At 48.2% G+C, this 13,636-nt stretch overlaps 1 protein-coding gene across 1 annotated transcript in view; it reads right to left on the bottom strand.

Annotated features, from left to right (window-relative positions):
• The window catches only part of LOC149345452 (BOS complex subunit NOMO3-like), a 136,236-nt gene that overhangs the window by 25,768 nt on the left and 96,832 nt on the right, over positions 1 to 13,636 (bottom strand). The window contains exon 8 of the mRNA XM_089546653.1: positions 8,371 to 8,617. Coding sequence (XP_089402779.1) covers positions 8,371 to 8,617 — 247 coding nt within the window. The remainder of the gene's footprint in view (positions 1 to 8,370; positions 8,618 to 13,636) is intronic.

Below are 13,636 nucleotides of genomic sequence, written 5' to 3' on the forward strand. Positions count from 1 at the left end.
CACACCGCCAACTGCCGGGATCGGCAACAGTGGCCCACCTCTATGCTCCCTCTCCAAGGTCGGAGCAGAGAAAGCATGCTGAACCGACAGATGTCGGCGAACTAAGAGATTGTGGGTTTCCCCCATCAAATGCCGAGATCGGCAGCGGCGGCCTGCCAGCACGGTTATCCTCCGGGGTTGGAGGAGAGAATGCACACATTACTGGCAGATGCTGGTGTACTGACACAGCTCGAATGTGACCGCCTCATCTTTGTTGGATGACTGACTAGATATTCACAGACCATCCAGGATGCACTAGTTTGGTGCTGCACCGCATAGACTCGGGTGATGTGCTGCCCTGGAACCCAAGGTCCGTCAGTGTTGCCAGACAGCAAGCTAGCGACGAGGCGCTCCAGGAGTTGCTCGTCTCATATGCCACTCTTCCAGTGGTTCTTGTGCCGAAGACAGATCGCAGCACGTGGTGCTCGTGCGTTGACTATCACAATGCGGTCACAAAGAAAGATGCGCACCCCTTCCAAAGAATAGACGAGATCGTCTCAAATCTCAGAGTTCTTCTCGATTCTTGATGCGAGCAAGGGGTACCTGCAGGTTGAAATGGGACCAGGTGATGAGTGGAAAACGGCCTTCACATGTCACAGCGGTCTGTTTCACTTGACGAGAATGCCTTTCGGTTTGTCCAGAGCTCCGAGCCCATTCCAAAGGCTGATGGACCGTGTACTCGGAGACGCCAGATGGCATCATGCTCAGGTGAGCTTGCTTGGCTATCGAGTAGAACGGGGACCGGAGTCTCCTGGTCCAGAAAAGCTTTGGGCGATCCTGGAGTTTCCTGCGCCTAAAGATCGTTATCTGGGCATGGTGGGATACTATCGTCATTTCATTCCCAATTGTGTGCGACTGCAAGCGCCCTTGGCAGGGTCGCTAGGAAAGTCTTCTCCATGGGGAGAGGAGCAGGAAAAGAGACAACATCACCGAGGCGGCAGCTCTGAAGCTGCCCGACCTGAACAGCCCATTCGTTATCCAGACCTGTGATATCGGAGTGGGAGCAGTATTCCTTCAGATGGGGGAGGGGGGATCAACTGCGACCTGTGGCATTTGCGAGCTGCGCACTGACACCGGCAGAACGCGACAGAAAAGGAATGCCTGGCCTACGCACTCCGAAGGTTTGAGATGTACGTAGAGGGAACAAAGTTCACAGTCGAGACCGACCACATGGCCTTAAACTGGCTGAAACGCCTCCGTGAGCCCAGCTTGCGCGGTGGGCCCTGACACTGCAACACTCCCAGTTAGAAGTGCGTTATCGCAAAGGTACTACAAATGTAGTCGCAGATGCACAGTCACGCCCAACCGGCGGGCCAGGACGAGGAGGAGGGGGCAGAGTGTCCCCCTCTGCGGAAGGAGCTCGCTGCGGGGAGTGCCCCGTCTTCGGAGCCCCGAGAGCACGTGCACCTCGTTGGATCAGGGATCCCCCTCGAGGTTGCGTTCAGCAGAGAAGAGCTTCTCAAGGCTCGGCGGGAAGGCTCATTTTGTAAGGAGCTTCTTCTCAACTCTTCTCAACTTCTTCGATTTCTTCTCAACTCTTGATACAGCAGGACAAATTGATGCCATTTTTCTGGATTTTGAAAAAGTGTTCGACCGAGTATTCCACTGTAAACTTTTACTTAAACTTAAGCACATCTTACAAAATCAACAAATTCTACAATGGCTTGATTCATACTTATCCCACCGGCAGCAGTACGTGCAGATCTCTGGTTCAAGTTCGTCGATCACTCCAGTGCTTTCAGGCGTGCCGCAGGGCTCTGTCCTCGGGCCACTTCTTTTTATTATATATTTAAATGACCTCAAGTCCGATTCTCCTGTCCAGGCTCATTTTTTTGCAGACGACTGCGTAATTTACCACACAATTCTCTCCGAAAGCGATCAGATAATTATAGATAACTATTTAGGTGCTGTTAATAATTGGTGTAACAACTGGAAAATGCCGTTAAATGTTAGCAAGTGCAAACAAATGACCATAACCAGGAAAAAAGTTCCACTGCTGTTCTCTTACAAAATTAACAGCGTCCCTCTTGAACGGGTAGATGAATTCAAGTACCTTGGCGTAACGATCAGTTCGAATCTAAGCTGGAGCCCGCACATTAATAATATAACCTCAGTGGCATCTAAAAGACTATGGCTAATAAGATACCAGCTAAAACATGCTTCCACTAAAACAAAGCTTGTGGCGTATACTTCCCTAGTGCGTCCACTACTCGAATATGCTGACGTAGTATGGGACGTAGTACCCGCATACGAAAACGGATGCCAAAAGCTTAGAGCGTGTCCAAAGAAGAGCGCTACGCTTCATTTTCAACGCCTATGGAAGACATGCACCGATATCTGATCTTCTTAGCCGTTCCGGTTTGCCCACCTTGGAATCTTGTCGCAAAATGCATCGCTTGAAAATGTTATTCGACATCGTCAACAATCACACTAGAATAGACTTTCACACTTATATGCAATATAACAGAACACGACAAACTCGGCACAAACACGATAAATCAATTGTAGTTCCCAAATGCAGAACCACTGCATACAAGCTGTCGTTCTTTCCAAGAACGATAGCTGATTGGAATGCATTACCTCGTGAGGTGGTCACCTTATCGTCAGCCAAAACATTTTTATCTGCAATCAACCCCAACCGGTCAAGTTAGGGTATTTGGTTCGACTCTGGAGTGTTGCCCTTGTCGTGTGTTGTTTTGTATTTTAATGTAAAGTGTTTGTCACTCGTCTGTTATTTGTGTTGTTCGGCAGAAATTTTGTTGCCTACCTGCAGGCCTTTTTTTTTTTGTTGTTTGCTGTTGACAAAGCACTGTGTAATTGTATCCCCACTCCTGCCTTGGCCACCAAAAGGTGGCTGGCAGTATTGAATAAATAAAAATAAATAAAAACAGTCTTAGTGAAGAGACGGGCCCTCCGACGAGTCAGGCCAAACTGCGCTGTGAAGCCACTCGTAGTGTGATTGGCGCTAACTCTAGTGTCACTGGTATTGTGGCGAGTGAACTTCCTGCTGGACCATGATGGAACGTGCCAGGCAAAGAAGCCTCGGATGCGTGTTTCAAATCCATTATTCCACGCAAACTGTGGCGGCACTATCACGATGCAGACGGGAGCACTCCAAAGACATGTCAGAAGCTTTGTCAGTTCGCTGCCTGGCCGGGAATAAAGGTTGATGTGTGTAGGTACGTACAAACGTCTGCCAAGAGAGAGAGGTGGAACGGCACCTGGTTTACTCCAACCCAGCACACTTGGACACCATCTCCTTCGCTCTGCGCACCCGAGCAGCTGGCTTTTCTCATGTTTGGCAGGGAGCTGAACATGCCTACGAACACAATTCTGATCAGAGGGTGTGCGCAGAGTCACAGCAGACGTCGATGACTACGCAAGATGTCGACGACTACAATTGCGCAAGCGTTTGGCAAATGCCATGAAGGAGGCGAACAGCAGCCGCGAGAAGGCCAGGGCGAGTCAAAAGCAAAGCGGAAAGTTGGCCAAGTTGGATAACGTTCATGATGTAAAAATAGCGCTTGTGTGCGTCGTTTACTTTCCATCCCTTGTGTTCCCTGTGCGCTATTTTTACATCATGAATGAGTCAAAAGGCCACTTATGAGCACATGCACAGAGACGTGGACTTTTCGACGGGAGACCTCGTTCTCAAGTGCAACTCAGCGACGCAACCTCAGGTTTCTCGGCCAGTCTAGCGCCCAAACAGGTGGGACCCTTGCTGACCGCTAAGGAGCTTTCGCGGCTCAACTACCGGCTGAAAGACCCGAGATCGGGCCGAATCAGCGGACCCATTCACGTGGGAGAGCTGAAACAGTACTTCCAGGGGGAGGTTGCTGTGGCAGCAGAAACGGCGAACGAAGCCCAAAGAGATCTCTACAGGCACCGCTACGATACCCGAAGCCAGCGAGCTCATTGGGGGAACGGGAGAATGCCAAACGCACGCACACAGCGGCGTCGGTTGTCAAAACAGCTCGAGACCGAGCAAGCAACGAAGGAATGCCAGACGCGCGAGTTCGCGCACGGTAGACCTAATGCAAGGAGGCCCTTGCCCCGACGTCACAATATTCGAACTGGGCGAGATCGCCGAATGTGACCCATGCCGGCCATGGAAATGCCTGGTGTGGGCGTTCTCCTGCCCACCCTGCCTGTGTGGATACATAAGCCGGTGTACTTCCTGTACACTGCAAAAACCAAACGGCACGAGCAGTATGCAGCCATGCGATTGCTCGCGTGATTCCGGCGCCGATAGCCCTCGCGCGTTGCTACTCTGGAGTGGGGACGGTGGAGAGCACGCATTCCTGGGGCAGACTGAGAGAGAGAACACGCACGACGCAACAGCGTGCGCTCTCCTCTCCCTACCCCACTCGTAGCGGCGGCTGCAGTCAGCGTGATAGTGGAACATTTTGCCACGTTTATGACTTCCAGTAACAGGGTTTTCTGTGAACATTTTCAAGCTGATTTAATCTACATTTTTTTCTGGTTTTGGTTTCCGTGTTGCCCTGTCTTTTTGGGTCTTCTTGCAAAAACTGCATGCAACAAAAACCTGGATGTAACAAAAAATCCCGGACTTTTTTCAAGTAGGTTGTATCCAGGTTTACGTGTAAATGCTCTCAACTTAATGTAATGCGCAGAATATAACCAACCCCCATATATAGCCTTCATTGATTACGAGAAAGCATTCGACTCAGTGGAAACTTCAGCTGTCATGCAGGCATTGCGGGATCAGGGTGTTATGTGAAAATATTGGAAGATATTTATAACGATTGCACAGCTACCATAGTTCTCCATAAAGTCAGCAGTAAAATTCCAACAAGGAAAGGTGTCAGGCAGGGAGACACGATCTCACCTATGTTATTTACTGCCTGCTTACAGGAGGTGTTCCGGGGACTGGAATGGGAACAGTTGGGGATAAGAGTTAATGGAGAATACCTGAGTGATTTGCGATTCGCTGATGACATTGCCTTGCTAAGCCACTCAGGACAAGAACTGCAAAGCATGATCAATCAGTTAGACAGGCAGAGCAGAACGGTGGGGCTAAGAATTAACATGCAGAAAACCAAAGTAATGTTCAACAGCCTAGCAGAGTGAACAGCAGTTCGCAATTTGTAGCGAGGTGCTGGAAGTAGTAAGAGAATATGTCTACTTAGGGCAGGTAGTGACCGCAGATCCGGATCATGAGAGGGAAATAACTAGAAGAATAAGAATGGGGTGGAGCGCATATGGCAGGTTCTCTCTGATCATGAATGGTAGCTTACCAATATCCCTGAAGAGAAAATTATACAACAGCTGTATCCTACCGGTACTCACCTATGGGGCAGAAACGTGGAGGCTAACAAAGAGGGTTCAGCTTAACTCTTTCGCTACCGCGCCTTAGGCCATCGTTCGCATATGATCGATTCAAATCGCCCGCACAAAAAAGCTCATTTTGGAGCGTCGTGGACGTGCTCCGCCATCTAGTTAGCGACCTCAACAACTGCTCTTTCGATTGCAGCCTTTGTTTCAGTGTTTTGACATGAGGGGGCGCCGTGAAAAATAAAACTTTGAACGGCCGCGGCAGCGTCAGCCGGAGAAAATGGCGTCCGCATCGCCGCGCGCTCCTCAAAAGCGAAAGCTGACACCGAGCTCGTCGGCCGGTTGCGGTTTCGTTTTTTGCGACAAATGCAGTGGTTATTAGTCGGGCAACAATGTACAAACGTGGGATTTCGGTTTCGACAGCAAGACTTCGCCTCGGGAGCCTGGAACGTCAGCGCGTACTTGCATGTAAGTTCTGTTTTCGTTTGCTGTGTGTTTTCTGCGGTGCATATGGTTTGTAATTGATGACAGTGGTTTATTTTTGTGCTTGAGGGTCTTGACAATGTTTAGCGAAGACAGTTTGCCAAATTCTCAAGGTCGCGTCGCGTTTTTCAACCAAGACGACAGCTAGGTGTCCATATCGGCACATCGCTGCGGAGCGGCGCTTGGAGATTCGCTCGACTTCTCGACTTTTTTTTGATGCTCTTCACGGCGGAAATGATGACGACTTTGTGCGGAAACACTAATAAGTATGCATGGATGAAGAGTTTCAGCAAATTCGGCGTGACGGCTCATGAGAAGACGTGAATATACATTGGAATTGTTGACCTGGCACGACTGTATCTCTACTGAAATACCAGAATCTATTCTGGCCCTCTGCCATCAAAAAATTTCTCAAAATTGGTTTTTTGCTTGTTTTGTTCTTTTTTTTGCACGTAACGGACCCGGATGATTCAGTGGCGGCAGCTTCTCTTGGCAACACTTGGAAAGTGTCCTGGCTTTTGAACCACATCGATAAAACTTATTTCATCGATCCTGATGTCTTAGAGCTTGCCTAAAATGCCAAATTTTATCAGCTGGCTTTCAGGGAGCAGCTCATTCAAGAAATATGATGAGGGAAAAGAAGTCCACGCCCCCAATCCTCCCATAGAATCCATTCAACACCAACCGAAAAGATTGAAAAAAAGAAGAAACTGCAAGCTCGGCTATCAGAGAACAAGGGAGGAACAAAGATAAAACCTTATGTGAAGCACTTGTCAGTCTACCTCTGCTTCACATCTTCACCCCTGATTGCTCTCCACAGTTGCACCACAGTCATGACCCCTGACTTGACAAGCCATGGAAAGTGCAGTAAATTTTTCTCATAGCTGAAACTGTGAATAATGACAGCTATAAGCATGTGAAACAGTTTGTATATTCCAGTTTTCCTCTAATCAAGTTTGGGCTTAGTGCAGCCGGTAATTTTTGTTTTTGCTATATACTTTTTTTTTGTGTTTTTAGCAAATTTCACAAATAAATGTTCATTTACTTTTGTACACACAACTCTTCTGTTTGTTTCATTCAGAAGCGTAACTAATAAGCTACAAATTCATGCATTGCAATATGTGCTGAGTGTATTAGTTCTTGGGAAAAAAATTTTTCTTTCAGTACACTCCAAATCGTGCATTTTTCCGCGGTAGCAAAAGAGTTAAGTTAAGAAAAACGCAGCGAGCTATGGAAAGAAAAATGATAGGTGTAACGTTAAGAGATCGGAAGAGGGCGGAGTGGGTGAGGGAACAAACGCGGGTTAATGACATCTTAGTTGAAATCAAGAGGAAGAAATGGGCTTGGGCAGGGCATGTAATGCGAAGGCAAGATAACCGCTGGTCCTTAAGGGTAACGGAGTGGATTCCAAGAGAAAGCAAACGTAGCAGGGTACGGCAGAAAGTTAGGTGGGCGGGTGAGATTAAAAAGTTTGCGGGGATGCAGTGGCGGCAACTGGCTAAAGGACAGGGTTAACTGGGGAGACATGGGAGAGGCCTTTGCCCTGCAGTGGGTGTAGTCAGGCTGATGATGATGATGATGCTCTGAACTTTGTCATCTTTCCGTTTTGTCGGCATAACCCGGTTACAACTCTGGTATTTCGATGGCATTCCAATATTCTTATAAGTGTGTGTGAATGTAGTGCCTGGAAGAAGACATTCCATTTTGGCTCTGCAGCTGCAGAGCCCATAGCGAAGGTCGCCGACAATGAGTCTGCGATCAGATGGTGGCTAACACTGTAGCAAGGCTGAGATGTGGGCGAGTTGGTATGCATTCATACTGGTGAACAGTGCAAAAAAGGCGGGACAACGACAAGACAAGCGCTGACTATCAACTGGGTTTATTGAAGGACGGAAGGGTATATATACGAAAACATAACACAAAGAAGTAAGATGAAAGTGTGAAAGGGCCGTGAAAATCAAAACCTATGTCACATGTGAACTGATGTATGCTAATTCCTTGTTGCTAAGTGCCACGGACGGACTGCTGATGCATTCGTCACCTTGCCTGTGGATGTGATGCGCTTCCATTATTTCGCGCGTGAGCTTATCTCAATGGCGGAACAGAACTTGGGTTTTCTTGTGCTCAGGTGCGCACTTGCACTTTTTGCAGCGGAACTTTCATCTTACTCCTTTGTGTTATGTTTTCCTATATGTACCCTTCCGTCCTTGAATAAACAAGGTTGATAGTCAGCGCTTGTCTTGTCGTTGTCCCGCCTTTTTTGCGCTGTTCACCAGTATTAACACTGTAGCAATGGCAGACAACCAAAGTGGTCAAAACTGACGGTGCAGAGGCTGTACGTCATTTTCTTCCCATTTTTTTTTTTAATGTAATTTTAAATACAGTAGTTTTTACAAAAAAAAAAAATATCTACAGGAACCCCCCCCAAAAATGTTTATTTTCCATACTGTAAGGAAACAGTAAATACAAAACTTCACTGAAACATCCTAAGCAGCATTATGAATTTTCATGTGCTTCACTGCTGCGCCAACGGGGAGAAGAGTGTGGGCTCACGTGCAGCTGCAGGCGGGGTGGCTCGGCCCTCTCCACGTGGCTGGAGGGGGGGTCCTTGAGCTGCAGCTGGTAGGTGCAGTTGGGCAGCAGGCCCCGCAGCCGGAAGGCCCCCTGGCTGTCGCTCAGGGCCTCCTCCTGGTGGCCCCCGCAGGGGCCCTCGCCCAGGGCCTCCAGGGACACGGCCGGCTCCGCCTCACCCGTCACCGAGCTCACCCAGCCCAGGCAGCTGAAGGCCACCCGCTCAGCCCTGCACAGCAGTCCCCACCTCCCATCACCCTGCTATCCCTTCTCAATCTCATCCACCCACCTAACTGCTATCTGCTTTGACTTCCCTTGAAATCCACTCCGTTACCCTTAATAAGGACCTCCGCATTGCATGCCCAAGCCCATTTCGACCAGGGTGTCACTGACTACGTTTGTTCCCATCATTCTTCTTTCCATTTTTTCTACTTAAAACAGTGCGCAGGGACAGGAAAAAGTCGAAAAACACACAGCACTGACTGACAACTGAGGAATTTACTGCTTTGCTTGCAATAAATGCAGAAAGTATCGTCTAAAAATACAAAGAAAGCCATGGAATCATCATTTTGTCACTTCTGTGATAACCCATTTCTTTTTTCGTCAACGTTAGTGATGGTGTGCTTACGCAGGAGGAACGATTCTTCTGAACGATGAACGCTTCGTATATCTCACGCATGAGCTTTCGGGGGTATCTTCTCAGAATCTTGCAGCGTCGAAAGTGTGGAATGCATTCGCAGTCCGACACGTGTCCCGCTAGCTTGCTGCCATATCCTTTTTCGATGTTGCCGACGTGTTCCATGAGACGTATGTTGGCGCAGCGTCCTGACTGCCCAACATATGACGCCCCGCATGACAAGGGGATCTTATAAACTACAATGCCTAATCATTCACCACTGCTCTGACCACTTTGACATCAATGTTGTCGGTAACGCACTACAAGTAACGGCGTTACCGCGTTACTTTTTTCGATAACTTAGTAATGTACTCATTACCATTTCAGAACTGTAACGGGTAACACACTTCCGTTAACATTTTTCGGTAACGTGAGGTGTCATGTTACTAGTGACTTTTTACTTCAATTGTCTTTCTCCACTTAGGAGAGCAGAAAGTTGGGCAAGTTGGTTGATATGCATACTGAAAAAATTGCGCAGAAAAAACGAGGACGAAGCAAAGACAAGACCAGGACGAGCGCTAACTCACAACTGAAGATTTATTCCGAAACACATGCACATATAAACAGGAAAAAAAAACAAAACTAATCATACCAATCTGACATCAAGAACATCACATGTCACCCCCCTGCGTACCCGAGTGATTTGGCCAAAAAACAGAACTCCCTATCAGAGAAGCGGACGGAAGTCTGGCTGACGCATGTATCTCCGCTGATACGCATATGAAATGCTTCCATGAGTTCCCGCACAAGTTGGTCTCTATGCCTAAACAGAAATGTTGTTTTATCAAAGAGCGGTTTACACTGCCGCTTCTTATCACCGGCATTACAAGTGCGGCAATGTTTTGGGAGGTTGTCAAGGGAATCTCCCCTGAGTAATCTTCAGTGTTCACCTAATCTTTCGTTGAGACATCGCCCTGTTTGGCCGATGTACACCGAACCACAAGATAGCGGCAGCTTGTGTATAAGCTGCCGCTATTTTCTATAAATCTTCAGTTGTGAGTTAGCGCTCGTCCTGGTCTTGTCTTTGCTTCGTCCTCGTTTTTTCTGCGCAATTTTTTCAGTATGTCTTCCTCCACCTCTTTTTCAGAAAAAAAAAAAAACGCTGAAAATGATGTTGCAAATAAAGAAATCTACAGGTGCTCTCGACAACCCTTGTTGCGGCTCCATACGTGCCAGAAAACACCTGCCCTTGAAGACACACTCAACTAAAACAAAAAAGCACGAACACGCATTCACACACGTCTTCACCCCCAAACCACTCACACACACACACACAACTCTCTCAAGAGTGGATGCATGCCGAGCCATCAATGGACCATTTGCAGAAATCTGTAAGTCAGTTTCTCTGTAAGCTTGTTTTCCAACCAAAAGTTTTCGTTCCCAGGCGGCACTCTCGCATTCTTTGCGGAAGCAGTTCCCTCTTCCGAGTAAACTCAGGAATGGTTTGGTTTGGTTTGGTTTATGGGGGTTTTACGTCCCAAAGCGACTAAGGCTATGAGAGACGCCGTAGTGGAGGGCTCCGGAAATTTCGACCACCTGGGGTTCTTTAACGTGCACTGACATCGCACAGTACACGGGCCTCTAGAATTTCTCCTCCAAAGAAATTCCAGCCGCCGCGGCCGGGATCGAACCCGCGTCTTTTGGGTTAGCAGCCGAGCACCATAACCACTCAGCCACCGCGGCGGCCTAAACTCAGGAATGCCGCCAGTTTACTTCAAGACGGCCCCAAGAGAGCCGTCGAAAGAGTGCAATGGTACAGCACAGAAAAAGGAATTGCAGTCAACCGGCTGTAGCACTGAAGCAGAGGAGAAAGAAGGAAATGGGCCTTTGTTCCCGTGCCGGCACTAGTGAGCTACCTCATACTAAACTTTCTAAAAATTTTCTGCTCAACAACACTGTCGCTTCAACTTTCTCCCTTCATAGTCACAGCCCCCTGTTCTCCCCTAGCCAGAACAAGGAAGAACCCACTCCCCACAGCACTGTGCCTCCCTCCTTTTTCTGCCTAGACTCTGTTGCACGCAGAGTGCGACCATCCGGAGTTTTCATTCGCTTGAAGTCTGGGTTTGAGATCTTTTGGTTGGGAAACAAGCCTTGCAGAGAAGATGAGTTACAGGTTTCCGCAAATGGTCCATTCTGGGAAAAACTGCCCAGAATTTGTTGAGAAACACTGACGCCAGGTCAAAGCTTGATGAAAGCCGCAGAATCCACCATGCACCACCCACGGTTTTCTTAGAAGTGGATTGCTGTGCCTTGTCGGTGTTCCTCACCCAAGAAAAACATTCGTCCATTCCCTGGCTTCTGGTGGCGCTGAGCTGCGGACATGAAGGAAAATGCTTTCAAGAGCCCGCTTGCTTTGACCTGTAGTCAGGTTCCCGAAATGGGAAACACCAGGCACATGCGAGGAGTGTTGCGAGCTACGGGCTGTGGACTCGGTGAAGATCTGGGTCTTTATTTAGAGATTTCGACCCATAAGAACAAAGGGGGTTCACTTGCCACATAGCACTAAAAAGACACGGACACAAGGGAGACACACAGGACGGGTTCCGTTGACAGTCGAGTTTTCCAACGCCGTAGTGACGTGACCAAGCTGCGGGTTCCAGGAAGGAAGCGTCCTTGGTGGCCGAATCCAGACCATCCCAAGTTCCGACGTGAGAGGAGTGGCGCTTCGCAACCCTCAAGTCCAAGAGGGGTGTGTCTCCGGTTGAACATGAGCTCCGCGTTGGCAGCACAAGCAGTTTCCCGAGCCCATGGGCCCACAGTGTCTTGCAACGCAACAGGAGGGAAACAGGTGTGGAGGCTATGTCGTCTGCCCATCAACTTGGAAGGCTCTGCACCCTTCGCACTGAGTAAATTTTTTATTCCAGAGAATTGCAAAGATGAAAACTTCACTTTCAAGTGCCTCCTTTGTTTGCCAAAACTGAAGCTGTTGAGCTCCGGACTCCAACTTGCAAAAACATGTGACTTGACTTTGGAATCCATCTTTTTAGTTTTATTTAGTTCCCGGTGTTGAGTGTGATGCATTTTTGGCGGTATTGGCAAAGTAGCAACGCCCCACCCCCTCTACTGGTATTTCAGCCTATCTAATGACTGCTTATTATTTTTTAAAATAGAAACTGCACAGGCAGAGCCTCCTAGAGTTTGAGATGCTGGCAAAAAAAAAAAAAAGGAGACGCTGCGAAGAACATTTGAGTCCAGAACAAAATGCGCCCTAGGGGAAACTGGACACTTGATCCCCTCAGCTGGTCGAAGAGTCGGTCACCAGTGGAGCCATCCAAGAAGAAACATGCCCCCGACACAGAGCTGTTGCTCATGACTCGTCTCCATGCGCACCTCGAAACCCTCCTTTTCCTGTGGCTGCCACTCACTTTCACAGGCGAGTCTTTTAGCTCGTTTAGAAGCAAGTGCGCAGAATGACAAGTTGTGGTGCTAGTTGGTTGGTGCTCATTTCATCGTGGAAATAATACTCAGCGTGAAAGGTTAAAGAGTACAAGGAAGACGTGCATCGTGTCCGTTTTTAACCCTTTGCGCTCAGAATCCCTTCCACGATGAAGAAATGGTGCATTAGTTGTCCCTCAGCCCAAAGCAAGGCCACCTTCTACATCGTGTATTTTAGCTGCCTAGTTTAAATATATGGTTTCCAGCTGGAGTGAACTTTAGACCGAAAGGAAGGAAGTGTGGCCCTTGAAGAGGTGTTCAGTGAATTCCATCTCCACGGAAAGGTCACCAGGGTGGTCACGGACAGTGGGTCTTTAAGGTAAGGACAGCTTTTTGCACCCCTCTGTGAATAATTACTGTCCGCTCTTCATCGACAGCATGAAGGAAGGCTAACACCATGAACCTAATTGCAAGTGTTGATGCAGCAAGGGCGGATTCTGTTGACGCTAGGATAAAACAGAGTGTATTCAGCAAGTGCCTCTGGAATAAGCAAGCGCATGCAGCTGCCCCGATTAAGACCCACTGCAGGATTGACTTGCCGCACACGGCTGTTACATGATGGAATTCAACAGTTAGGGCTGTGGACACTATCAATTCCTTGCTAGAAAAGGGGCAGGACTTGGAATTTATTTTCTCCAGAAACCTCACGAGCCCAAGTTCATAGCAGAATACTGCAAGGTCTCGCGGCTGCTGGTTCCACATCCGGTTTTCACTACTTCCGATGTCATCATCAAAAAGTACGAGAAAATCTCCGGACTGCACTTTTTGGATGGAATCATTTAACATAGGCTCATTAAGAAAAAATGGGCTAGTACATATTGCCACACTGCTGTTCTGCCGGTGCCGTACGCTTCCGCTGCTGGCCTACTCGGCCGTTCAGCCCCCTCTGAGTCGAAGAGCTGCGTATCATGCAAACATGATTCGCATATTCATATGTTTTCACATTTCTCCCGGTTGCTTTTCCGTTTGCAAGAAACCTATCTCGTGCAGTCAGGGAATATCACTTAACTTCATCTGGTGAAGGATATCGCGAGATACAGGGGGTGCCATTTACAAATTTGATAAATTTCCAGCAACTTTCTTGATGAAAGCAACTTTGCTAATGCAGATTGTTATGAATCGGAACGATCTGTGGCT

This window comes from Amblyomma mixtum, chromosome 5 (assembly GCF_055824585.1).
Source record: "Amblyomma mixtum isolate Tamu chromosome 5, ASM5582458v1, whole genome shotgun sequence".
NCBI lineage: Eukaryota > Metazoa > Arthropoda > Arachnida > Ixodida > Ixodidae > Amblyomma > Amblyomma mixtum.